This window comes from Betta splendens, chromosome 16 (genome assembly GCF_900634795.4).
Source record: "Betta splendens chromosome 16, fBetSpl5.4, whole genome shotgun sequence".
Taxonomy (NCBI): Eukaryota; Metazoa; Chordata; class Actinopteri; order Anabantiformes; family Osphronemidae; genus Betta; species Betta splendens.
The window spans coordinates 6,260,628-6,280,627 of NC_040896.2; the positions used below are offsets into that span (position 1 = coordinate 6,260,628).

The window sequence follows — 20,000 nt, forward strand, 5'->3', positions numbered from 1 at the left end:
CATCTGCCTTCACACTTTGTTTCTCTCCTGCGTCGTCTCTGTGGACTGCGGTTATTTATGGCGTCTGCAGAGGAGGAGCCACATGAAGAGAGGCAGCTGGAAACAGGAGAAGCTCCTCGAGCCCCGACCCGTGGGCCGTCCCCTGTCATTTTAATCTCATCAGCGTCTCATCTGCTGGACGCTCCATGCTTTCATGAACACAGCGCTTTCTGATCTGTGGGAAAAGGTCCAAGAAAAAGTTGGAAAAATAAAGGAGCTGCTGTGAGGCAGCAAAGCATCAACGCATCCACGTATCGGACGGTGACGTCCGCGTTTTTAACCAGGAGCAATGAGTCTGCCTCATGGTTCATCCATGAAACCAGGCTGGAAGGGGGGGGGGGTCCTCGGCTCTGAACCCTCTGCTGTCTCTGAGATGATTTGATGCTTTATAAATAAGCCCAAGTGAAAACAGACAGATGAAAAGCAAAAGGACGGCCGGCCTAAAATAAAAGCGCTCTGCTGACGACAAAGTAATGATGGTGCGCGTCGACAGCTTTACGTTCTGTGTGCTGTAAAACGGGCTCAGCGCGGGACACGGGATGAGTGACGGGAAAAGAGCGTGATTAAGGGACGAGGACTGATGACAGCCTGTGCTGAGAAGACGAGGAGAGAAGTTGGAGACGGCAGTGAACGGGTCGGTGCAGAGGAAACGCCCACTCGCAGGCGGTGGAACCTTTCCACAGGCGTCTCAAACGTCATTGTGAGAGTTTCCAGGGGTCCGTTTTGTTCCGCTTCTTTCTGCCGACTTCACTCAAAGCGGCAGCTTCTTGTCTTTGCAGCTGGATTGTTCCTTCGCATAAATGTCACCTGACATCACAGTCAGACGTTCTGAGCTTTGTGGAGCCGAGACGCAACCAAAGCGCCGTCCACACAGCGATGTTCATCGGACCCACGAGACCGCGATGAGAGACGAAGGCTCAGGAAGCGTCTGCTAACATTCACTACACGAGCACCACACGCGCCGTGAACCACCAGCAGCTAACAGACAGGCGCTAATAGCACGACGTGCTACTGGAGCTCCAGCAGCAGTGGCTGAGATCCTCACAGCTTCATCTCTGGAGGACGAGCTGTGTGAGGAGAGAGAGAGAGAGAGAGAGAGAGAGACGGTGGAAGCATGTTCTCATCCTGAGGTCATGTCTGGGTCAATCTCTCTGGCTCCAGCACTTCCCTGCTTAACCACACACACACGCATGCACATACTCAAATAAAGGCAGACGTCTAATCTTTGCTCTAATCTGAACCAAAACTCAACTCTAACTTTAGCCCTAAAATCTAATCTTGACCCTCAAACAGGCCTTTAAAGAGTGAGGACCGGTCAAAATGTCCTCACTTTGGTAGGAAAACATGCTTTAAATACGCAAGTACACACACGCACGCACACACGCACACGCACGCACGCACGCACGCACGCACGCACGCACGCACGCACGCACGCACGCACACACGCACACACACACACACACACACACACACACACACACACACACACACACACACACCTGTTAACCCCTGCAGCTCCCATTAGCTGGCGGCCCTGAATTGAGCGCTAACGGAGGTGTTGAACAGACAATCAGTCTGCTCATACACGATTATGAACCTTTAATTGAAAACAAATATTTAGTCACAAGTCAAAAACAAACACACCCTCGCTTTCGCTCGTGCGCCCACACACTCCTGCAGACATTCCAGCGGTTGCAGCAGACTGGCTTTGACTGACAGAGTCAGTCCCTACTGGTCCCACTGGGATGTTCCCAGTTAATTACTGTCTGTCTCCACACACGCAGCGGGCGCTATGCGCTTTGATCTGCACAGGGAACGTGTGCGTTTGCATTGACCCATCAGAGGCTGCTGTGACGGGGACGCGTTGTCGAAGGGATTCATCTCCCGCTCCGACATCTGAAGCTTTGATGTGTCCACCAAAAGTAACAAAGTATTTCAAGGAACATAAATGTGTACGTGGTTTACCCATAAAGAAATACTGTGCAGGAATGCTCAGTTTGGTGATTTGACAAAGAACCACATACATAATTACACCTCAGCTATCGCAACCTCAGTGATTCCAGAAATTTGTCTGAGCCACTTCCAGAGCAGCGAGAGCCAAGTGGAATGTGTGAAACGCAGCCCACCTCCAAAGGCAAACTCTGGTTTGTGTGTTTGGTGAACACCGTGCTGCGTGTTTGCTTCTGTTGTGTTTTCAAACCCAGGCCATTATCCACATATGGCAGGGCCCAACACAACGGCCGTAAACTACTGGGGCGTCGTGAATGTGGTCTGGAGCCGAGGACGTCTTCATCCTGGAGTCGAACCTCTAACAGGAGTGAGGCACCAGCATTCGGCGCTGCAGCGACGGGATGTTTGCTCATCAGATTTGATCGATTTGATATGATCCACTCTTCACCAGCTGTAAGTTTGTAAAACACACAATCAGAATAGGGCCAGAGACGTCTCAGAACCAAGCAACGCGCGAGTGTGTGCTGAAATGAAGAGGAGCCGGAGCCAAACAGCAGCTGCATGCACGCACATGTCTGAGTAAGAAACCCGTTAGACTGCAAACAACTTTCTCCAAAAAACACAACAGGGTGATAAACAGACGAGCAGAAACACACACACGCACCACAAACACAGATGTGCTCAACACTCTCACTCCTGAACACACGCACAAACACACAGACACAAACACACGCACGCATGCACCGACACACACAGACACGCGTACGCACACAAACACACACACACGCACACAGACATAGACACACAGAAACCCACACACACACATGCACGCATGCACTGACACACACAGACACACACACAGACACACACGCACACACACACACACGCACACACACACACACACACACACACACACACACACACACACACACAGACACACACAGACACGCACGCACCGACACACAGACACGCACACACACAGACACGCACCGACACACACAGACACACACACAGACACACACGCACACACAGACACACACGCAAACACACACACACACAGACACGCACGCACCGACACACAGACATGCACACACACAGACACGCACCGACACACACACAGACACACACGCACACACACACACACAGACACGCACGCACCGACACACACAGACACGCACACACACAGACACGCACCGACACACACAGACACACACACACGCACACACACACACACACACACACACACACACACACACACACACACACACACACACACACACACACACGGCGGCCGCTCGTTAACGCTCAATCGCACGCGGCTCAGACGCGCTTCGCTTCCTGTGGCGGCTGCTTTGTCCGTTTAAGCCCTCTTCCTCCTCTCCCAGTGCAGCTCAGCACATAGCTGCTCACCGCATGCGTGTGAGCACAGGTCTGTGAAAACATGTGGCTGAAGCGGTGATGCCTGTAGTTGTCAGTGAAGGGCAGGGGTCGTATGAGAAGCCGTTCATGCGCCTGCAGCAGTGGCAGCAGAGTTCCCTGCTTTAGTGTGAGCTGCGGCCTTTGTGTCTGTGGCGACAGCGTCACACGCGTCACCATCAGTGTCAAACGCGCCGCCGCTCACGGCCGGAGCCGCTCGCGCCGCACTAACTGCTGGAATGAATTACAGGTGGAGCCGCAGTCGTTGGACTTGTGAGTGGAGCGGCTTCGGACGTTATCACGCCATTCAATGGTCATTATCAGTGGTTGTCAGCCCATACGTATGGGCCGGTAGGTGCCCATCTACCTGCTGGCAGCGGTGAATAGGTGCGGTAGATCGTTGTCAATGATCCGTAAGGTTGATCACGGCTCGGATGATTTAACCTGCAGAGTCAGTGGGGGCGCTGTTGAGCGGTTGTTGTTCCGACGGGAGGATCGAAGTTTTGGATTTTGATTTATTAGCGAGCATAACTTAGCAAGTAGCTAGCGGTATTGTGTTAGCTAACTATAACCTGAACCCCCCACCCGTTATCCAGCCCTAACCCTAACCACAATAACCTCTAAAGCTGCTTAACATAGCAACTTAGCTAGCTGTTAGCTGTTCGCGAGGAGGCAGAGCAGGCACCTACTGGCTCATTCGAATGCGCTGATAAGTTCTGATCAGCCCATTCGTAATGGCTGATAACATCCGAAGCGGGTGGTGAGTGAGAGGAGCATGAGGGTGTGCATGAAAGGCCCCACACACACTACTGCAGGGACAGAGAAGGAGGACAGAGAAGGAGGAGGAAAGAGAAGGAGGAGGACAGAGGAGGAGGAGGACAGAGAAGGAGGAGGACAGAGAAGGAGGAGGACAGAGGAGGAGGACAGAGGAGGAGGAGGAGGACAGAGAAGGAGGAGGACAGAGAAGGAGGAGGACAGAGGAGGAGGAGGACAGAGGAGGAGGAGGACAGAGAAGGAGGACAGAGAAGGAGGAGGACAGAGAAGGAGGACAGAGAAGGAGGAGGACAGAGAAGGAGGACAGAAAAGGAGGAGGACAGAGAAGGAGGACAGAGAAGGAGAAGGACAGAGAAGGAGGACAGAGGAGGAGGAGGACAGAGGAGGAGGAGGACAGAGGAGGAAGAGGACAGAGGAGGAGGAGGACAGAGGAGGAAGAGGACAGAGGAGGAGGAGGACAGAGGAGGAGGGCGTGAGAGGACGGAGCAGGCATGACGTACAGTACCCATAATGCCTCTGTCTGCGGTCTGGAGCCTGTACTTGCTGAGCCTTCGCCAGCGCTGAGAAGCGTTCTACTGACACCGCTGCTCACACTGCAAGACAAACGCGAGCTCTCGGAGAGCGGCTCGTTTCCAGAAGCCCTCATCCACACGTCAGCGCTTCATCTCATCCAGCTGAAGCGCCGTGTTCCTCCATATTGCCTCTATTTCACATACAACAGAAACCTTAAATGTGACTTTGTCTTCGGAGGCTCGTCATTAGTGCGAGTCCCACACACTGCAGCAGGATGTAAAATCATGTGTTCTTAGTCTTGGCTCGGTGGCTGCTGACCCACAATGTGGTCGCCGCCGTCTCACACGCACAAACACACATGTGCACAGGAACAGTAGGTTTTTATAGCTAGTGACAGCTGACGAGCCCCCGCCCTGACCTCTGACCTCTAGCTCTGCCTTCTGCTCCCCGGCTAATTGGCTTGTCCCCTCTGATAAACTCTCTCTCCACTACACGCTCACACACAAGCGTTAGTTATTTCAAGCCAAACTGTAATTGTAGTTATGACAGCGTGTACGGAGGAGAAGCGCTCAAGGCCGTCGTGCTGTTTGGTGCTTTATTGTGAAAAGGCACAATTCAAACCATCAACAGATAATGACAGAAAACACGGATTCCTGCAGAGAGAGGCGGCGGGTGAAGTACAACCATGTGCAACGAGAGCGAGAGGGAGGGGGGGGTTCACTTCCCAGGCCGCCCGTGGAAACGTATACTCTACAATTCATTGCATCCTTCTCGCCAAATTAAAGGTCCCCTGTTAAAAAGAAGAGGAGGGGGAAGGAAGGGTGGGAGAGGGGGGCAAAAAGGAAAAAAGGAGATCTTTATTACGAACAGGCCCCGAGCTGAAAACCCTGCTTCTGTATGAAACAGTCGCTGCATTTACGTTCACGTCCAGAGACAAACTTCAATAAGTTGAAGCTGTGAATCATTCTGACACCTGGAAACCAGAGGAAACAAAGACAAGTACTACTTACAACCTACCAAGTTTGAGCACCTCTACAAAAAGCAAAAGCTCAACCAAAGGCATTGCTTGTTACATGGTTATAACGTCTGGGAGCAGAAGCAGCTCGTGCTGCAGGATGAACCCAGCTGACGCTGCAAGAAACTATTTACAGAAGTCTGTGTTTTACAATAAGCTGCGTTAGAGGCAGTTCAGTCCTTCTCCAGTACATAAAAACACAAAGTGCATTTCATGATTCAAAGTTATGGGGAGCAGACCTGACCTCCGAGACGGACACGTTCGCTATAAACGCATGGGATTAATGGCTGGAGCCGCAGACGTAATGTGAAAAGCAGCAGGGGTGTGAAGCTGCACTTCCTACACGGGCTCCCAGAGGAAGAGGAGGTTCCTGGAGGGTTCCCCCCGGAACCGCCTGAACGGGCCGCAGCGGAGCGCGGAACACGGAGCGCGACGACAACGCACGCACACACGAACGCACGCACACACACAAACAAACGCATACACACACGAACGCACACACAAACACACACGAACGCACACACACACACACACACACACACACACACACACACACACACACACACACACACACACACACACACACACACACACAAACGCACACACAAACGTACGCGCACACAAACACACACACACACACACACACACACACACACACACACACACACACACACACACACACACACACACACACACACACACAAACACACAAACGCACACACAAACGTACGCGCACACACACACAAACGCACACGTACGCACACACACACACGAACGCACACACAAACGCACACACACACGCACACACACACACACACACACACGAACGCACACACAAACGCACGCACACACACACACACACACGAACGCACACACAAACGCACGCACACACACAAACGCATGTACCTCAGGGAGTGATTCAACGCTAACCCCAATGAACCACCCTGAGACGTGTGTTGCTGCATGGAGGACGTCTCCGGTTTTTGCCATGTTTTTACCGTTTCCTGTGCAGACCACAGGGGGCGCTAGTGCTGCCTCGTGTGAGCATTGTTTTTGGCCTGTGGACGGTTGATCCGTCCCACGCTCACTAGCCTCAGGCTAACGGGCGTGTGGAGGAGGATTCACGTGAGCTCCCTGTACGTGAAAGCGACCGGACACTACCATCTAATCAGAATACGAGCTTAGCCGCTGCTTTCCCATGATGCACGGCTGACAAACCGAAGGTCACCGTCAGCGCGTCACGGCTGCTGTAAGGCTTAAAACCTCCAGAACTTTCCGCTGCCACAAGTCCACGCGCATTAGTCCTCTCTGGAACCCAACCAGCCAACAAATATTTGGAAGGTTGTCCTCATCTACCTCTAATCACCACGTGCATGAGCCTCAGGCCAAGAATAGCTGATCAGATAACGCCGCCGCAGAGACATTAGCGGAACATTACACACGCATTAAGCAGCCGAGCATCTCATCAGCGCCAGAGCCAGCAAATAGCTGCGGAGAGGCCGTTACAGCCACGCGGCCGTGTTCGCGTTCGCACACTGGAGCAAAAGCTGCTACCTGAAAACGGTGATGGCGAGCTAGGAACCCGTCAGGAGGTCAGGAGCGCCGGGCTCCGTCTCAACCGCTGGCCTTAAACGCGTCTCTGCTCGTCTACGGTCACAGGTCCTCGACCGACATCGCTCGCTGGTTTCCACCGACCACAATGGAACCACAACAGTACTTTTAACAACCTGAGAAGAGGCCAATTCACTAGATGTGTTCATAGTGATGAAGATGATGGTGGTGATGAGCTGGACGTATGGGCCTCAGTGAGTTTGGACGTGTGGCGCTCTGGTTCACAGTCGAGGAGCACGCAGGGATAAGTCGGGCGTTTTATTTTCAGAGAACACATTTGGCATCTTTGACTTGAAGTCTGACGTTTGAAACCAGCTGTAATTTGGTGAACAAACCACACCGATTTAAATGCCATGCAATTCACTGATGATGCAAAAATACAAACGGCTGCGGCGCTGCAACGTGCCACCAAATGTAAAAAGCACAGAGTGGGAGAATTTCCCAGAAGCAGCCGGAGCGCCCCCCTGCTGAGCACGCGCTGAACCGTCGGCTGCAGCTGACCTTTGACCCCCACGCTTCCTATTTGTCAGACAGATAAGGCAGTTTACAGCGGTTTCAAGTACCGAAGCTCGAAGCAACTCGAGGGGGAACAGCTCCAGAAACGTCCCTTGAGCGTTCGCAGCTCCAGACTCGGAGGAGGACGTCCTGAGCGCTCGCTGTCAGGAGCTGTTTGTATTAGAGGAAGAGAGGAAACAGACGCGTTGGAGAGAAAAGCTGCAGAGCATCACACACCTGTCACACTCCTTGATCTTTCTCATCACAAGGGGCTCAAACCCAAGCAGCTGAACCGCTCGTGGCCGATCACAGCAGCTCCTTCGCCTGCGGAAGCTCTAAGGTTGAAACAGGCCTGAAGTTGTCCAGCTGTGAGCTGGAAACAGCTGCTCAGCAAAGACTGACGTCCACAGGACTCCGGTCCAACACGCTGGACACTCCCACTGGGTTCGAATGTGAGCCAGCAGTAAATCAGCATGGACGGTTGTGGGCTCATGTATTCAGAGTGTGGACTCCCTGGGGACTAGTGTACTGCTTGTGTTCGTCCTGTACGCCATCATCCTGGTGATGAACACTTTATGTCTCCACGTTTTACTCTTATTTGTGTGTTTGTTCACAGGTGAGCTGCGACCAGAGGAACCTCTGTCTGTCACATACATCAGCGCACACACCAAAAGACGCTTGGAACAGAGATCCATGGGTCAGAGGTTCTGGTCACGGCCCGGCGGGAGGATCCTGTTCAGAAACCTGCTTGTGTGTGTGTGTGTGTGTGTGGGGGGGGGGGGGGGGGGGGGTCTGTGACAGGTCGGGTTTTTCCATCACAGGCTTTCTTCCAGTGAAATCCAACCGAGGAAGCCACGTTGGTCTGATTTACTGAGCTCAAACACACGGAAGACAACCAGCAGCTGCTGTGGCTGGTCGCTGACTGGCTGATGCTAATGTGTGCAGACAATAATACACTACTAATAACTGTTAGCATAAACCTAATGGAACCAGTGACCACAGACGGAGCCTGATGGGAAGAGATCAAGACTCTGGTCCCTGATGTTCAGGATTTAAATCTATTCTGCCAAGTGTGTGTGTGTGTGTGTGTGTGTGTGTGCACGTGTGTGTGTGTGTGTGTGTGTGTGTGTGTGCACGCGTGTGTGTGTGTGTGTGTGTGTGTGTGTGTGTGTGTGTGTGTGTGTGTGTGTGTGTGTGTGTGTGTGCGTGTGTGTGTGCGTGCATGTCTGTGCGTTTGTGTGTGTGTTATGGAAGGCCAATCAGTCCACATCAAACTATTCATGCGCTTGATCTGGGCATAAGCATGCGCAAAAAGCATGTGTAAGACACACAGAACGCCCGTAAAATACGTGTGATTACATTAACGGGTGAAAAATACGCATGTAATGTAATAAAGACAAGCGTAAAAAACAGGTGTCTCGTTGCTGTCTCAAAGCATGCGTAATTTACGCTTGCTCGGTTGGACTAAGTTGCGTTTACACGTAATCGGAGAAACTACGGTCCCGCCGCAATACACTGAGGATTAGGTGCTTCTTCAAGTCATTTGCGGTACATCCACAAACTATTGTACCAGGACTATTGTGAAGACAACACGCACAGTACAACTAGTTTAATAGGATTTTTGTTTTGTACATTTTGTTTGGCAAAGCTGGTTTTTCCCTCAATTATTTGAGGTCAGTAAAGTACCTCCAGACTCGAGCTACGGGATGACTCGGAAACCAGAGAAACCCTCGTACCTGCGTTAAACGCAACATACATTAGGCTCATTCACCAAAACAGTTCGTTTCACAGTCTAAAACGAACATTCACAGATTTATTGGGTAATTAATTATGAAATATCCACAACCAGACTCATACATTCCCAGAGCAAACAGTGATTATTATTTAAATCCAAGCTACTGTATGTTTTTCTATTGTTGGTATCCATCACTCAAATCTCAGTCAAAAATCTAAATCAAATCTAACTGCACTTTTGCTTTCACTGTTTTTTCCAAAGACCACTAAATTATTTTTATTCCACTATGTGCTGTCATAACATCTAGCACTTGTGTCCTAATGGCAATTATTTCACTCAGAAAAGTCTGTTATACAGCTTTCCATCAGCACAGGCGCACCACAGGGATGTGTCCTCTCCCCACTGTTCTTCCTCTACACAAAAGAACAAGCTGGAGCTGCTCAACACGCTCAAGACTATGAAGATTACGGTGGACTTTAAGAGGAACCTGCCCCCCTCCCCCTCACTATCCACATTAAGGCAGTGTCTACTGTGAAATCATTCAGGTTCCTAGGGTCCACAAGCTCCCAGGATCTGAAGTGGTCCCCACACATAGACACGGTCCTTCCACCAGAGGCTATGCTTCATTCAGACTTGTTTTGGTTCAGCCACCAAACAGGACAGACACAGACTGCAGCGGGTGGTCCGGTCAGCTGAGAAAGTCATTGGGACTGAGCTTCCTTCTATTGGGCATTTGTACAGGGCCTGACTATGGAAACGAGCAGCAAGCATCACTGCTGACCCCACACAGGCCGCACATCTGGCAGGTGCCACAGAATTATAGCCTCCAGAACCATCAGACAGAGTCAGGTCCTTGGCTGTGTCTAAGCTGAACTCGCCATGACATAGAGCAAGGACTGTTTGAAATATGTGTTGCAATTGTAATTTTTAAGCAAATAATGTATGTATAAAACTGTAATTAATATGTAACTAATTCCATGTTCCCATTCGACCAGAGGTTACGAAAAGATGAAGTGAAACCGTATGCAAACCTAGCGAATAAAACTGTTTTTAAATGTTGCTTGCAATGGTGTGACCTGGTATTTAAATATCAAATAATGCAAAATGTTGGACAAGAGAGAGGTGAATTCTAACTGCTTCTGTTGTTTGTGTGGACCTGTCATTCATGGAGGTGAATGTTCCCTTTAACACACAGCAAATATCCGTTACTTTTACTATATATTTTTGGAGTAATACATTACTAAGTTTTCGTATAGTTAAATAAATTTAAGGCAATGACCAAACTTGACCTTTTAATGAAATAAATTCTGCCAATTTAGAGATTGGATTCCATCAAAGTTCCCTCATAGTGTCAGGCTTGGGCAGGTGTCGGACCCACATGCACGGCGCAGAAACACAGATGTGATTAAGTGCAGGTTTATTCGGTGAATCAGAGTCAGGCGGTCCAGGTCATACACAGTACGTTCCAGTAGGCAATACACAGAGGAGCAGGCAATCTCAGAATCAAGGTCCAGGCAGGGTTCGGTACACGAGCAGACTTGGCGACAGTACAGACAAGGATCAGGCAAAAACTCACGGTCAGATTATCAGGCACAGGTCTTTCACAGGTTGCGGGATCAACAGGGTTCAGGCAAGAATCAAAGGTCGAGGCGGTCACGGTCAAAACACGAATGGCTACAATAGAATGCTGGAAAGAGTACATGAACTAACAATCTGGCGACTGGTGTGGGTGAGAGGTGGAGGTTAAGTACAGGTGCTGATTACTAATTAGCAACAGGTGTGGATGATGAGAACCGGAGCGTGACAGGAGGTTAACAAAATAAAACAGGATGTGACACGTAACATGAATCATGACAGTACCCCCCCCCCCTATGGCGTCTTCCACGGCGCCAACGAGCCCCTCCCCCCTCCGCCCAGGGCGGGTGGAGGGGAGGAACCAGGAGGAGGGCTCGAATCTCCCCCCCTCGCCCGGGCGACGAAGCAGGGTGGGAGGAGGGAGGACATCAGGAGGAGGGTCCAGCGCCGGAATCCTCCTCGTCTGCAGAACCGTGGCTGTGGTGCCCCATCCCGTCCGGGGACGGGGCCTCAGGATGTGCTGCATGAAAGTCTCTGATAAGGGACTTGTCCAGTATGTCCCGGGCCGGCACCCAAGAGCGTTCGTCCGGCCCGTAGCCCTCCCAGTCGACCAGATACTGGAAGCCCCCGCCCCCGACGTCTGCAGTCGCGGAGGTCCCGAACCGTGTAGACAGGCCCTCCGTCCACGATCCGAGGAGGAGGAGGCGGTTGATGTGGAGGGACCATGGGGCACGATCGATAGGGTTTGAGGCGGCTGATGTGGAATGTGGGGTGGATCTTCATTGTCCTGGGCAATGAGAGCCTCACAGAAACAGGATTAATAATCTGCGATATCGTATATGGACCAATGAATTTCGGAGTCAACTTACGGGTCTGGGCCTGCAACCTGAGGTCTCTGGTGGACAACCAGACCTGATCGCCCACCTTGTATTCTGGGCCCGGTATCCGCTTACGGTCGGCCGCCCGCTTGTACTGGTCCCGTGCCCGCAACATGGTGCGCCGTGCCTGCAACCATGTGCGACGGCAACGCTGGACCAGGGCGTGCGCCGACGGGACGCGGACCTCTTCCTCCGAAGCCGGAAATAATGGCGGCTGGAACCCATAGGCGCACTGAAACGGGGTCAGTCCGGTGGAGGCGCAGGGCAGCGTGTTGTGGGCGAACTCCACCCACACGAGTTTGCTGGCCCATGACCCCGGGTTTCTGGAGGCGAGGAGCCGTAATCCTACCTCCAACTGCTGATTGGTCCGTTCGGCCTGTCCATTGGACTCGGGGTGGTACCCTGACGATAAGCTAACTTCAGCCCCTAGGAGAGAACAGAACTCTCGCCAAAATCGCGAGACGAACTGGGGCCCTCGGTCCGACACAATGTCTGAGGGGAAGCCGTGGAGTTTAAAAACATGCTCGAGCATGGCTTGGGCCGTAGCCTTGGCTGACGGCAACTTGGGTAGGGATATAAAGTGGGCTAACCTGGAGAAGCGGTCTACCACCGTCATGACGACTGTCTTCCCCTGGGAGGGTGGTAGGCCGGTGACGAAATCCAGGGCTAGGTGTGACCAGGGGCGGTGCGGGTACCGGCAGAGGACGCAGCAGACCGGCCGGTCGCTGATGCGACGCCTTGCCCATGGCACACGTGGGGCATGCGGCGACGTATTCCTGGACGTCCTTCTTCACCGTCGGCCACCAGAACCTCTCCCCCAGCCTAAACAGAGTGCCAGCCACCCCGGGGTGTCCACTTACTAGTGAGGCGTGAGCCCACTGGATGACCTCTCCCCTGAGGTCGGGTGGCACGAACAGCCGGTTGGGCGGGACGCCGCGTGGGACTGGACGGTCGCGGTTGGCCTCCCGTACCCGACGCTCCACCGACCAGGTGACTGCCCCCACCAGACATCCCGGCGGTAGGATGGACTCAGGTTCTGCTGGTTCCTGCTGCGCGTCATGCAGACGAGACAGAACGTCAGGTTTCACATTCTTGGATCCAGGACGGTACGACAGGTGAAAATTGAAACGACTGAAGAACAGTGCCCATCGGGCCTGGCGTGAGTTCAGCCGCTTCGCCGTTCTCAGGTACTCAAGGTTCTTATGATCTGTATATACTAGGAAAGGCTGGTCTGCCCCCTCCAGCCAGTGTCTCCACTCCTCTAGGGATACCTTTACCGCGAGCAGTTCTCGGTCCCCGATGTCGTAATTCCGCTCCGCGGGAGATAGCTTGCGGGACATGAAGGCACATGGGTGGATCCTACCGTCCGTGGGATCCCTCTGGGACAGCACGGCCCCGACTCCGGAGTTGGACGCGTCGACCTCCACCACGAACTGCCGCTGTGGGTCGGGCATCCGCAGCACGGGTGCCGTGACGAAACTGCGTTTCAAACGTTGAAACGCCTCCTCTGCCTCGCCTGTCCACTGAAAAGCAGTCTTACATGAGGTTAGTGCGTGCAATGGAGCGGCAATACTGCTGAACCTCCTGATGAACTTTCTGTAAAAGTTGGCAAATCCTAGGAAGCGCTGCACCTCCTTCCTGCTCTGTGGGACCGGCCACTCCTGAACTGCCTGGGTCTTGGCTGGGTCCATTTCGATCTTGTCCCTGCTGACGATAAATCCTAAAAACGAGACCTGGTCTGCATGGAACTCACACTTTTCTGCCTTAACATATAATCGGTGTTCCAGTAATTTCCTGAGGACCTGGCGGACATGAGCAATGTGCTCCTCCTCGGAGCGGGAAAAGACCAGGATATCATCAAGGTATAAAAGACAAAGTCATTTATCATGGGGCCGAGTACCTCATTTACAAACGCCTGGAAGACCGCTGGCGCGTTGGTCAGACCAAAGGGCATGACGAGGTACTCATAGTGTCCATTCGGGGTATTGAAGGCCGTCTTCCATTCGTCCCCCTCTCGGATCCGAACCAGGTGATAGGCGTTACGGAGGTCCAACTTGGTAAAGTGAGTAGCTCCTGCTAGCAACTCGAACGCGGAGGATAATAAGGGAAGAGGGTAGGAGTCTCTTACAGTGATGTCATTGAGGCCCCGGTAATCAATGCAGGGCCGCAGGGAACCGTCCTTCTTCCCCACAAAGAAGAAACCTGCGCCTGCAGGAGAGGATGAGGGACGAATGATACCTGAGGCCAGCGCGGAGTCCAGATATTCCTTCATGGCCCGGGTTTCCTTGGGAGAAAGCTGATACAACCTCCCCTTGGGAGGCGTGGTCCCTGGGCGCAGGTTGATCGCGCAGTCATGCTTTCGGTGGGGCGGAAGGGAGGTCGCACGGACCTTGCTAAACACAGCGCGAAGGTCGTGGTAGCAATCGGGGACTCCCGTCAGATCGGCCTGCTCGATCTCCTCACCGATTGTCGCCGTCGCCCCTGCAGGTGCCTGTTGGGAGACTGCGGGCTGAAAGCAAGTGTTCATACAGTCTGAATCCCATCGGCTCACCTCCCCCTTGCGCCAATCCAGTGTGGGGTTGTGTAGCCTCAACCACGTGTGGCCCAGTACCACCGGGTGGTAGCATGACTCCACGACTAAAAACGTGATTTTCTCGGTGTGCGTGTCAGAAAAGGTCATTATTACCGGTTCAGTTCGATGCGTGACTCTCCAGAGCCGTCGTCCGTCCAGCGCGGCCGTTTCCACGGGAGAAGCCAAGGGAATGGCCGCGATGCCCAGTCGCTCCACAAGTCCGGCGTCCATCAGACTGGCATCAGCTCCGGAGTCAATGAGGACCGCCTGCTGGACGGATCGGGTACTGGAGACTAGTGTTACCGTAGGCAATGACCGAGCGGAGGCGCTACCTAAAATTGTTCGGCTCACCGCTACCCTCCGTGCTAGCGATGAGCCATGTCTTTTAGCGGACAGCGCAGGGCAAGATGCCCGGCCTGACCGCAATACAAACACAGTCCATGGGAGCGTCGGCGTCGCTTCTCCTCTTCTGACAGCCGTGCGCGGCCGATCTGCATCGGTTCCTCTGGCTGCGGTCCCACTTCCGGGTTCCGAGGAACGGACTGACCGCCAGGCTCACGCTGCCCCCTCCTGGGGCTCGTGGTGCGAAGTCGACGGTTCTCCCGCAGGCTTTCCTCTCGGTGGTGCTCCCGTTCGTTGCTCCCCAGCCTGCGGTCAATTTGTATCGCCAGGGCGATCAGAGCGTCCAAACTGCTGGGCAAATCCCTCGCTGCCAAGCAGTCCTTGACCCGCCGAGAGAGTCCGCGGATAAATACATCACCCAGTGCGGTGGCGTCCCAGCCGGCTTCTGCGGCTAGCGTGCGAAACTCGATTGCGTACTTCGCCGTCGGTCTGCCGCCCTGTCGAATATTCACCAGCCGCTGAGCCGCTTCGCGTCCCGGGGTGACTTCCTGAAAGATCTGTTTCAATGCGGTGGCGAAGGCGGCGAAGGTGCACACGCAGGAAGAGCCGTTTTGCCACTCCGCTGTCGCCCATGCTTCCGCGTCCCCCGTCAGGTGCGAAATAGCGTATGCCACCCGAGCGCGCTCCGAAGGAAACGCGGGTGAATGCAGTTCAAAATGAATCTCACACTGTGTGAGAAATGCTCGACAGTCTCCTGACTCACCAGAGAACCGTAGCGGGGCGCCTAGCCTGGCGTCTGGAGCGACGGCCATGGGAACCGCTGCTGCCAGGGGCGCTGCCGCGGCAGTGGCGCTCGGGGTCGGTCTCGTCTCTCCCGTCGAGCTCTGGGTCAGGCGATTCATTGCCTCAGTTAATCCTGCCATCGCCGTCTCCTGTCGCAAAACACACTCGGCCAATCTCTGGAGAGCGGCGTTGGTTTTCTCCTCCTGCTCTGCTGCGCGCTGCTCCTGAGCCATGAGCTGAGCACGGAGGTTCTCTGCACCGGCGGAGTCCATTTCTGGCCAGATTGTTCTGTCAGGCTTGGGCAGGTGTCGGACCCACATGCACGGCGCAGAAACACAGATGTGATTAAGTGCAGGTTTATTCGGTGAATCAGAGTCAGGCGGTCCAGGTCATACACAGTACGTTCCAGTAGGCAATACACAGAGGAGCAGGCAATCTCAGAATCAAGGTCCAGGCAGGGTTCGGTACACGAGCAGACTTGGCGACAGTACAGACAAGGATCAGGCAAAAACTCACGGTCAGATTATCAGGCACAGGTCTTTCACAGGTTGCGGGATCAACAGGGTTCAGGCAAGAATCAAAGGTCGAGGCGGTCACGGTCAAAACACGAATGGCTACAATAGAATGCTGGAAAGAGTACATGAACTAACAATCTGGCGACTGGTGTGGGTGAGAGGTGGAGGTTAAGTACAGGTGCTGATTACTAATTAGCAACAGGTGTGGATGATGAGAACCGGAGCGTGACAGGAGGTTAACAAAATAAAACAGGATGTGACACGTAACATGAATCATGACACATAGTTCTACTTAGTACTTCATATACTACCACACAAAGTATAAGCTCATTTCACTGTGTCTTGCCAATGAGTAATAACTAATTTTACTGTAAACTCTGTGCAAAGTACCACTTTTCTTGGGTAAAACTACATCATATTGTGGGGAGAAGGTGATAGTGAGGCAAAGAGGATCAGCTATTGATTGTAATGCTAATTACTGTACCATAGTTTACTAATGTAAAATACGTTGATATTTGCTATGGTAGTAGACCATGAAGTACTTAGTAGAACTGTAAAGGAATGGTGATGTCCCAATTTGAGGAACTCATTTTATGGAAGGTTGAACTACTGTACGCTAGTTTATTTATATATTACTTCAAAGCTATACAGTAAAATAAGTTGATATTTGCTGTGGTATGAGTCCATGAGGTATAAAGTAGAGTTATAGAAGGTCAGAGACTTTTGCTCCAAAACTATACAGTAAAGATATTTGATATTTGCTGTGGTAGTAGTCCATGAAGCAGTAAGTAGAACTGTGAAGGAAAAGTGATGTAACAATTTGAGGAATCAGAGTTGTCAAAGGTCAAAGTTCAGCTATTGTGTCAGCTGTGGATGAGAGGCTAAAAAACGGCTAAAAAAGCTGTATGACAGACCTTTTTTAAGTGAAATAATTGCCAATAGGACAAAAGTGCTAGATGTTATAACAGCACATAGAGAGAGAGAAGAGCAGTGGGGAGAGGACACATCCCTGTGGTGCGCCAGTGCTGATGGTGCGGATGCTGCCCAGCCTCACCTGCCGCCTCCTGTCAGTCAGGAAGCTTCTGATCCACTGGCATGTGGGATTGGGGACGGTGAGCGGGTCAGTTTGTGGTGGAATATTCCAGGAGTGAGCTAAAATACAAAAATAGGATCCTGTTCGTCTTCATGACCACAGACGTCAGGGCGACAGGCCTGTAGTCCTGTATTCATTCAGGCTGGTGATGGTGGACTTCTTGAGGGGGGGGCGGCCTTTATGTTTTTTGCCTTTGATAGAATTGTGTATGATAATTGAGACATTATTGCTGACATGACACGTCTTACTCATGATCCTGGTAAAACGTTCTTATTTTTTTTGCCATTGTTCCTAGTCAACCTATAAACTATTTGGAGGATGAGAACTCGAACAGGCAATGCTGTGGATGAGAGTCTATAAAACGGCTACAAAAGTTGGATGACAGACCTTTTCTGAGTGAAATAAGTACTAGACGTTATGACAGCACATAGCGGAATAAAATAATTTAGTGGTCTTTGGAAAAACCAGTGAAAGCAAAAGTGAAGTTAGAAGAATTTGATTTAGATTTTTGACTGAGATTTGAGTGATGGATACCAACAATAGAAAAACATACAGTAACTCGGATTTAAATTCCAATAATCACTGTTTTATCAATAATAATCACTGTTTGCTCGGGGAATGTATAAGTCTGATTGTGGATATTTCATAATTAATTATCCAATAAATCTGTGAATGTTCGTTTTAGACTGTGAAACGAACTGTTTTGGTGAATGAGCCTAATGTATGTTGCGTTGAACGCAGGTACGAGGGTTTCTCTGGTTTCCGAGTCATCCCGTAGCTCGAGTCTGGAGGTACTTTACTGACCTCAAATAATTGAGGGAAAAACCAGCTTCGCCAATCAAAATGTACAAAACAAAAATCCTATTAAACTGGTTGTACTGTGCGTGTTGTCTTCACAATAGTCCTGGTACAATAGTTTGTAGATTTACCCAGTGTATTGTATTAATCCCCACTGTATTGCGGCGGGACCGTAGTTTCTCCGATTTCCTGTAAACGCAACTTTGTCCAACCGAGCAAGCGTTTTTTACGCGTGCTTTTTTTGCAGCCGACCGGGCGTATTTTACGCCTGCATTGTCCAGCCAAGCAAGCGTAAATTACGCATGCTTTGAGACAGCAACGAGACACCTGTTTTTTACGCTTGTCTTTATTACATTACATGTGTATTTTTCACCCGTTAATGTAATCACACGTATTTTACGGGCGTTCTGTGTGTCTTACGCATGCTTTTTGCGCATGCTTATGCCCAGATCAAGCGCATGAATAGTTTGATGTGGACTGATTGGCCTTCCATAGTGTGTGTGTGTGTGTGTGTGTGTGTGTGTGTGTGTGTGTGTGTGTGTGTATGTGCGTGCGTGCGTGCGTGCGGGCGGATGTGAATCAGCGCAAACACGGCTGAACGGTGGGAACAAACGCGCTGAGGTTCCTCATGAGACGCTCCCGTGGGTCTGGGCCGACGTGTCTCTGATCCCAGGTGGTCGTTGGGAGGAGCAGAGCCGCAGCTAAAGCGACGCAGAAGGAAGACACTCTCCGTTTCATCTCCTCATTCCTCCTTTCAAGTCTGTGTCTTTCTCTCTGATGCCTTTTGATGCCTTTCAAGTCAGGCAAACGTTCTTTCCGGCTGCCCTGTGCTGTGACATGGAGCCTGTACGCGTGAGGAGCGTGCTTTGGACCAGGTACTGGAGGGGAGGCTGCGTGTGAGCCAGTCTAGTCTGAACAGCAGCAGCTTTGACTTGTTCTGAGCCGCCTGTCACCGGAACGGGCCCTGGCCCGGTTCTGGTCAGAGTCCGCCAACACACAGCCTGGTGCAGATGGTGAGAATCTGTCTGATACGCTACTGTATCTGGGTCCGTTCAAAGGTCTCAGGACCGAGCTGACGAAAACAAACTAACATCAAAGGAGTTCTTTCTCGGTGCATTGTGTGTCATTTCAGCTTTAACCACTGACGTATGCAGAGTTCGGTAGTGTCATTCCATAGTTTTGAAGCCATCGATGGCCCAAACGAGGCAAATACAACTGTACAACCGGTGCTGCAGCATCACTCGGATGCAGCTCAGGGTCTGAAAAGAGTGAATGTCGCTCACAGTCACACTGTGGTCAAAGCGTTGGCTGCTCAGACCAGTGCAGCGTGTGTAAAGCCCTGTGTCTGCAGCACGGCCTCCACTGATTAACCAGCAGAGCCCATCAAAGCGCATCCAGAGTGCGCGTGTAGCTGCCTCCGCACCCACCTTTCTTCACCTTCCTGGACGGCTGCTTCTTCTTGAGGAACTTGGCCGCCTCGTGCTGAAGGCCCAGATCTTCCCCAACTCCAGCCACCTCAGCGATGGGCTCAACGCCTCCTGGGTGACAGACAGAGGGAGGATCAGGATCAGATCTACGACACCGCGATCAGAGAATCTGTGAGCTACAGGTAGAATCAAGTGAAGACGTCGGACACAATATTTAAAAGAAGGAAAACACATGGTGACGTTTGGATAAACTGACAATACAATCAGCTGCAAACCAGTGTTAACAGGTGTCAAGCAGTGGTCTGTGTGGTGTGTGTGTGGTGTCTGTGTGTGTGTGTGTGTCTGTGTGTGTGTGTGTGTGCGTGTGTGTGTGTGTGTGTGTGCGTGTCTGCGTGTGTGTGTGTGTGTGTGTGTGTGCGTGTCTGTGTGTGTGTGTGCGTGTCTGTGTGTGTGTGCGTGTGTGTGTGCG

At 51.9% G+C, this 20,000-nt stretch overlaps 1 protein-coding gene and 1 long non-coding RNA gene across 2 annotated transcripts in view; both read right to left on the bottom strand.

Moving 5' to 3' along the window:
* Positions 1-2,338, bottom strand: part of LOC129603189 (uncharacterized) — a 3,395-nt gene extending 1,057 nt beyond the window's left edge. Inside the window, exons 1-2 of the long non-coding RNA XR_008692894.1 lie at positions 1,539-2,338; positions 1-214 (exon numbers count right to left, since the gene is read on the bottom strand). The exon at positions 1-214 is cut by the window's left edge and continues 1,057 nt beyond it. This is a non-coding gene — a long non-coding RNA (uncharacterized LOC129603189). The remainder of the gene's footprint in view (positions 215-1,538) is intronic.
* The window catches only part of bbs9 (Bardet-Biedl syndrome 9), an 82,338-nt gene that overhangs the window by 9,344 nt on the left and 52,994 nt on the right, over positions 1-20,000 (bottom strand). The window contains 1 exon segment of the mRNA XM_055503345.1: positions 19,532-19,642. Coding sequence (XP_055359320.1) covers positions 19,532-19,642 — 111 coding nt within the window.